Here is an 8,456-nt window from a genome sequence, read left to right on the forward strand (position 1 = left end):
AATTACCCAGTCATTCATATCTATCTATCTAAATATTTTTTTTTCCCTTGTTGAAAATTTTTAAATTATTTTTTGTCCTTTTAAAAGAATAAAATCCATGAATCGATATCAAATTCTAGTCAATTAAAAAAAATAATTGCAAATCAACACTCTTGTCAGTAACTTTGATTTTAAACTGTGTTCTATTGTCTAATATATCAGTTAGCAATGACGCCTTTGTGCTCGTCAATTTGCATTCTAGTTGTGTTATACTAGCAGCGAATAAAATATTCGCGCTCAAATTGCTATCTTTATTGCAACGGTACTTCTCTAAATACATGATTTTAGTTATTATTTAGTCAAAGATTTTAACAGAATCAAAATTAACTTATCAGAAAGCAAACGAATGTCAACTGTTAAGCTAGTATATGAAAACGTTCAATTTGAAAATAACACAAAAGAATTGTAATCGCAGATACCAAAATGTGCAAGTCCACTTGTCTTAGGCCTAACATTAGTTAGGACTTTATTAATTCCGGTCTATATTCGATAACAAATTAACACCAAGTTGTGTACGTTTTTTGCTTTAGCTTAGTTGGGGTTAAACTTTACCGTACTTAATACTATCAGTAAATAAACTTAATGTTTGTTTGTTTATAACAGAGCAAAGCCACATTGGACTATCCACTGTGTCCACCGTAAGGAATCGAACTCCGAGTTTTAGCGTTGTAAGTTCGTACATTTACCGTTGTCCTAGTGCGACACCAATAATATTATAATATTATTCTACGACTTAACGTTAGACCTTTTGAAACACTTTACATAAACTCTTAATATGTTGTTGTACAAAATATCCTCTAAAGGATATTTACATCCGCCTTTTATTTACAGTCGTTGGAATGTATACGCATGCGCATTTAGATAGTAACGTGTATGTGCATTTTCAGAAAGACAAAATTGGGTATTATTATAACAGATTTATGCCGGTTTGCAATTAGTCCCGCAGTTTGTTCCAGGGAGATGAAAAAACGGTCAAAGTCAAAACGTTCAGAATAATATTTACCTTCTGTTTCAGCTTGAGGTTTATTAAAGTATCCTTAAGATTTGTGCATTTTAAAATGAAGGACCCAGGGTTAATCATTAATTCGTTGAATTTTATGGTTTTAGCTGTCCACCTACTTTATCCTGTATCTATCTTTACGATTTAGATAAAGCATTGTAAAGTTAGAAACTGTGATACCCCTTGGTGGGGCGCGGTAAATTATAACCATCTGATGGGCGGAACTAAAGCACGCTATACAGGTAAAAAAGGTTATCTTACAGTAATGGATTTCCATTATTGGTGTATATGGATTTCCATAGAGGGAAACGTATATAAAAACTCACTTATAATGATCACAGACTCAAAGATCAGGTATCTTGTGAACATATTTGTAAAGATAAGCATTGCACTCGGTGCAATATAATAATAATAGTAATAACTACTGGATTTTGTAAAACATTTACCGAATCGGAAAAAGAAATAAATTTACTTTATTTCTCAAAAATTTGTAACTGAATGATATACCCCATTTTCTAAAAACTCAACATATTTATTTAGGTTCAAATATTTTTTGGAGAAAATCAAGATGAAGTCAATAATGAAAAGGTTTGTAAAGCATACATCCAGTCTGTTTTATTGATGACGCTCGGAGTAATACATTTTATGTATAAGCTAACTAATTAGTTCCTGGATATAAAACTTTCTAACAGTTCAGTTGGTCGATCGTACAAACAACGTGGGTGATGTTGTCTCTCTCTAGTCCATCACTTGGCGGAGGGCGATGTTGTCTCTCTAGTCCATCACTTGGCGGAGGGTGATGTTGTCTCTCTAGTCTATCACTTGCCGGAGGGTGATGTTGTGCCAAGTGATGGAATAGAGAGACAACATCACCCTCCGCCAAGTGATGGACAATAGAGACAACATGACCCACCGCCAAGTGATAGACTAGAGAGACAACATCACCCACCGACAAGTGATAGACTAGAGAAACAACATCACCCTCCGGCAAGTGATAGACTAGAGAGACAACATCACCCTCCGCCAAGTGATGGACTAGAGAGACAACATCACCCTCCGCCAACTGATGGACTAGAGAGACAGCATCACCCTCCGACAAGTGATAGACTAGAGAAAGACTAGAGAGACAACATCACCCACCGACAAGTGATAGACTAGAGAAACAACATCACCCTCTTATCACTTGTCGGTGGGTGATGTTGTTTCTCTAGTCTATCACTTGGCGGTGGGTGATGTTGTCTCTCTAGTCTATCACTTGTCGGTGGGTGATGTTGTCTCTCTAATCTATCACTTGCCGGAGGGTGATGTTGTCTCTTTAGTCTATCACTTGGCGGAGAGTGATGTTGTTTCTCTAGTCTATCACTTGGCGGAGGGTGATGTTGTCTCTCTAGTCCAACACTTGGCGGAGGGTGATGTTGTCTCTGTATTCCATCACTTGGCAGAGGGTGATGTTGTTTCTCTAGTCTATCACTTGTCGGTGGGTGATGTTGTCTCTCTAGTCTTTCACTTGGCGGTGGGTGATATTGTCTCTCTAGTCTATCACTTGTCGGTGGGTGATGTTGTCTCTCTAGTCCATCACTTGGCGGAGGGTGATGTTGTCTCTCTAGTCTATCACTTGTCGGTGGGTGATGTTGTTTCTCTAGTCTATCACTTGTCGGTGGGTGATGTTGTCTCTCTTGTCCATCACTTGGAAATGAGATAATCCTCAAGTAGCTTTGCGCGAAATCTGACAAACAAATAAACGAATATTTTGGTATAATGTTATATATTAGGCTTAGCTCTAATAACTTTAGTAAGTTTTTTTTAACCCTCGAGTTACCGATGGGGTCCATCTGCTTTTTAAACAAATTAACGTTTTATGTATGAAACTGATTGTGGGTTCGTGCTTTTTTGTGTAAAAGAATCTCCAATAACATTCAGTTGATTTCACTAATTACTATTGAGCTTTCCTGGTTATTTTGCAAGGAAAATGAGTGAGTCAAACAATTATTTTGTTCTATTCTTTACACATAGCATTCTAAGAGGAAAAAAACAACAACATTACATCACCCAGTATGGTGTAGTATATGAACCTCACCGATTTTAATTTTTTCTTAATGCGAAGCTATTGGCTAAATTAATCAAATAATTCGTTTTTATAATAGTTACCACAATGGAAAATACCAGTAACCCCAATCTTTTGAGATATGGTTAAAATACGGTGACCCCAGACAAAAAACAGTAAAAATGAAGAGTAGCCATGGTGTCACAATTCTCGACACAGCTGTAGATCAGATCTTTCATCAATGTTCCTTTCAGCCTCACTATCGTTGTACATAATCATTGTGTAACACATCCAAGTTATATAGCTGTGAAGTAAAATATTTTACAGTCTGTCAGTGTTATGGAGTAACGTACACAGAGATTTTGAGCTGTTTTTTTTAACAACTGTGAAATCTAATTACAAACACATGAGATTTAAAAAAGACACTGGTATACCATTAAAATATGTAACATAGAACTTAAGAAACATATATAAATTAGAAACGTAACTGCTTTCGAGAAGTTTTGTTATTAACTTTATGTCGACAGACTTGTGATAAAAAAACTCACAAACTGCAGACGATTTTTCCTTCCCGTCACACTCCTCCCAATTCATCTATTTAGTCCTATGAGTAGGAAGCAACAAAAACAAGAACAAAAAAATCACTTCTCACATGCGTTGTTCTAGTTTACAAATATTGTTATACTTTTCAGATTTTATTGTTTTAATTTAACGTAACCATTACAGTATATAAGAAACTTCTTTTACATAGATCCATTTGTTTTATTTGATATATAAATTCACTCTGACTTATCCAATTGAACCCATCCTCACTTCCTTGACGTTAATTAACTTTAGATATTTATCAGCTCGCTAACCTCGAACCAGTGAGCCACGCGTGTTGTTAACCTTGGTTTAGAATATTGATAAATCTTATTTCTACATGAACCAAGTGCATCTTATCTGTGCACCTACGCCCGGCCACTGGGAGAACTGTGTCTGACTTAATTGAATAATAAAGAAACAGTAGTAGTCAGTAGTAGCTGGAATATCCATATGTTATTTCCACATCAGTCACATCACCTGTATCAAAGTACTTCCATCATGGGCAAGTGTAAAAACCTGTATTAAATTATACTACAGTTGTGTCTGGTAAAATAAAGGAATGCCAGTTTAGATCAGGCCACAAGCTCATACCGTAATCAGCTGAAGGTAACAGATGCAAATAACGTTAGCTTTCATAAGCCTAGTTATGCCGACAACGCACGAAACTAGGCGGTAAAACTAAACTTGCCTTCAGGTGGGCAACTGATCTTGTTTAGTTTTTATTAATACACCTACAGATCTTTTTTTTCTGCTGAGTAGCCGCGCATGTTATCGACCTAAAACTTGGTGGTTGACAGCTGATAACTTATACTCAAGTTCTCAGCTTACCACAGCATCAGTTTGTTTTATTTGATTAATAATATCTCTGTGTATAACCATAAAAGAAAATGATATACATAGGTGCAACCTCAAACATTGTGGTAACGAATGAAACTAGTAAAAACTACATTAGTGTTCTGTTATTCATAGCTATTTCAAGACTGAACTGAGCGTGATATAATGGTAAGAGTGCTTGGATATAGAATCCGATGATTCATATTTCTCGTCCCTCGCCATGGATGCACTATAATATTGACGGTCATCTCCAACTACTCGGCCAGATAAGAGTAGCCTAAGAGTTGGCAGTGGGTACTGTCTTCCATCTAGTCGGTCATTTCGAAATTAGGGACAGCTAGGCGTGGATGGCATTTTCTGTAGCTTTGCTCAAAACTTCTGAACATGTGTAAATACTGCAAGAATTACGAATTATTGCATTGTTATATTACAACAATTTATCTTCTTGAAGAACATAATAAGAAATTTTAGTATGATATCATAATCAAGTTTTACTTTGAAATAAATATCTCGTTCAGAGAAAGTATTAGGATTTCAATACAGTTGGGCTAGTAATTTAGTGCCAAGCTAAGCGATGCCATCAAGTGGTCTCAGAAGCAAACGTATTAAATTCTGGTATTCCAGAGAAACCTCATTTATACTGTTATATCTTTAAACCTTACTAAGTGAATGTTTTCAATTATTACCATAATAGGTCAAGCACTTTCTAGAAATTTGGCTTCACTCTCGGACACCACCTCTTACCATATACATCTACCTGGTCATTGATTAAACACTTATATCCCACCACATGTAGCTACCTGGTCATTGATTAAACACTTACTATCCCACCACATGCATCTACCTGGTCACTGATTAAACATTTATAACCCGCCATATGCATCTACCTGATCATTGATTAAAGACTTATATCCCACCATATACATCTACCTGGTCATTTATTAAACACTTATATCCCACCACATGCATCTACCTGGCCATTGATTAAACACTTGTATCCCACCATATAAATCCACCTGGTCATTGATTAAACACTTTTAAATATCTTCAGTAATATATAGTCTATGAAGTGACAAACAGACTGATTCATCTTCTATTTGTCTCCCATGGCACAGCGGTATGTTTGCAGACTTATAACGCTAAAGTTGCAATGCCCGTGGTGGGGACAGCACAGAAAGCCTACTGTGTAGTTTTGTCCTTAACAAAAACAAAATCTGTTTTACTGAAAAGCCTAGTGTTGCGATAAGAAAAAATGACAAGCCTCCTGATGGTATCAACCGTAGTAATAATAAAGATATGTTCTAAGCGAACTGGATATAAATATTACTTTTAGCTTTAACGAAGATAATATTTGGGTTTCTAAGTGTACTCATAAAATTTTCACCAATAAAAACAAAACGTTTGTTTTACAAACGCGTTTCCAGAAACTTATAACAGTTGGCTGCACTCTAAAATCTTTGTTGGAAATATATGTTTTTCACACACACAAAAAAAGTTTACAACAACAACAACAACAACAAAAAAGGAATCCTTGTTCAATTTAATTTTCAGCATTATGTAAAATTATGTTGATATCAGTTTCTGTTAATTAAAAAATATTGTTGGCTTGTTTCCCAGAAATATGTAGGAATGTGATTCTCCAGGTGTTGTGATGTCTTCTCTAAATAATGTCACGTCGACAGATGTCAGCAGCAGGTGCTTATAGCAAAATAATACATTCAAGTCTTAAAACAATTTATTTACAATTTTTAGATAAGATTTATTTACTATCATTAAAACACACGGCATATTTTAACTTTTAAAATAAGAATAAATTTCCCGTATATTCTCTATTTAAACTTATGTTGACATTCAATTCTACTCCATATAAACAACAATTAATAGATAGTTAAATTATTTTAAAGCTAGAAGCTATAATTAATTAATGTTTTATTCCATAATAATTCACTATTTTCTATACGATCACGTGGACTTATTAACCCTAACATGTATGGACTGGGTCCTTTCCCTTGTTTTAACCAGTTAATCATATCTTCTGGCCTGTCCGAAGTGTGAGCATTGATGGGTAGTCTTGACAAGTCCAGTGCTTCTGCCACTATACCCGTCACAAATATATCATCAACCCAGAAGAACGGGAGTCTTTTGGAAGCGGCTAGGATATCTCTGGCAATATCCAATGTCACAAAGTACCCCATTCCAGAACAATATTCCGGGTAGGTGTCAAAACTGAATTCCTTCCTTGTAACGCCCCACTTACCGTTGCGGTGGGGAAGAGTTCCCGCAGATACCACCGAACAAGCTAATACACTAGTAGGACTTCGACCGAAAGTAAAAAGTAGGAACCTTACGATCTGAAAAGTATCAACATAAACATCGTCATCCAACTTAAGAATAAATGTAGCTTTTGGACAAAACTCCGTGGCCCACTTATAGCCCATGATATGTTTTAAAGACAAGTTTCGGTAGGAGTCAACAAAGGAACCCTGAATGATGTCATGATGTTGATCCTTTTCTTGACGTATTCTTGACTGCAGTCTTTGGTCCGTTTCACCTAGAAGAAAACCGATACTAATTGTTACGTTATGGATATGACGTATTGATCCCCACGTGTTTCGAATTAGTTTTCGATGTATGAAGTGATTCGGAGCTGTATGAACTAAAACTAGAATAAACGGAGGTTTTTCTCTACATATTTTTGTTGAATTATAAACAAATTTAAAATCTTTGAGATGAAGCAGTTCCATTGGACTGGGTTCGGATAAAACGCTTCGCGGAAAATGAATATTACTGCGGTACTCGTTCAGTTGTAGAGTGTCACCTATTATATTCGGAAGTTCTGGTCGTCTTCTTGTCCCTGTAAAGGTGAACAGAAATCCTCCCATGGCAGACACCCATAAGAAGAAGTATCGTATTTTCAACGATTTACATCTCAGCAAATCTTCAAAGATATTCTTAAGAGCCATAGTCCTCTTACAGCCATCAATTCTGGGGGGAAAAAAACAAGAAAATAAACACAGTTTCTACATAAAAAAGCACAAAAATCCATAAATAGTACAGGCCTGTGAATTTAAACTTCATAGACTTCATAATTCAGCTACGTAGATTTCGAAAATAATATTTTTTTTTTATCACATAAGAATGTTTACAAATCGAGAACAAAAAACAAACTCTTACTCAGATCAAGTAATTATTTCGTTTACCACAATGAAAGTTTTTTATTATTATGCTTGTTAACAAAAATACAAATAAATTGAAGAAAAGGGAAGAACATTGATATCAAACAAATATGCATCCTCATTCAACCAGATTTTTTTTTGTGAAATCTATGTCTTTTTGTCTCAAAACTACGTGTTGTGGTCTTTCTTTTATGTATTGCGTTATGACGATTCGTGAAAATTCTGTACGTGATGATGAAAAATGGATATCATTTTCGGATTCAGCATACAGGAATTACCGTAGAACATGTAAACATTTGAAGACAATAAAACCATCGCAGGCCTGTGTAATTATAGTACATGAATATATATATATATGTATACTACAGATCCAGAGTTAAATTTACTAGTCATACATGATCTCAGATATAGTAGTAGTAGCACTTTCATAAAATATCATAGAAAATAATATTTGCAGAGTGAAATTTCTATCTTCCATTGTATCATAACTTCAGTGGTCGTCTGCTGTTTTAAATTAAGCATAAATACTTCAAAGATTTAAAATGTAACTTGACCAACAAAGTTTATCATTACTTTCGAAATTCTTTTAATTTCTCTTATGTTTTTTTTTGTTGTTTTCAAAGGAAAATAATTGTTCGTTTTGAATTTCGCGCAAAGCTACACGAGGGCTATCTGCGCTAGCCGTCCCTAATTTAGCAGTGTAAGACTAGAGGGAAGGCAGCTAGTCATCACCACCCACCGCCAACTCTTGGGCTACTCTTTTACCAACGAATAGTGG

At 35.4% G+C, this 8,456-nt stretch overlaps 1 protein-coding gene across 1 annotated transcript; it reads right to left on the bottom strand.

Moving 5' to 3' along the window:
• Positions 1 to 3,284: 3,284 nt before the first annotated feature.
• LOC106458677 (beta-1,3-galactosyltransferase 5-like) lies at positions 3,285 to 7,465 on the bottom strand. Its single transcript, XM_013918210.1, has 2 exons — positions 6,489 to 7,465; positions 3,285 to 3,387 (listed from the first exon to the last, which is right to left on the bottom strand). Exons 1-2 carry the CDS (start codon positions 7,463 to 7,465, stop codon positions 3,285 to 3,287), a joined length of 1,080 nt encoding a protein of 359 aa, XP_013773664.1.
• Between the last annotated feature and the right edge of the window lie 991 nt (positions 7,466 to 8,456).

Source organism: Limulus polyphemus, unplaced genomic scaffold (assembly GCF_000517525.1).
Source record: "Limulus polyphemus unplaced genomic scaffold, Limulus_polyphemus-2.1.2 Scaffold500, whole genome shotgun sequence".
Taxonomy (NCBI): Eukaryota; Metazoa; Arthropoda; class Merostomata; order Xiphosura; family Limulidae; genus Limulus; species Limulus polyphemus.

Coding starts and splice junctions, on each gene's coding strand:
- LOC106458677 (XM_013918210.1), bottom strand. CDS start 7,465: ATGGCTCTTAAGAATATCTTTGAAGATTTGCTGAGATGTAAATCGTTG. Junction 3,388..6,488: donor AAAGGACCCAGTCCATACAT/GTTAGGGTTAAT, acceptor TTTACTTCACAG/CTATATAACTTGGATGTGTT.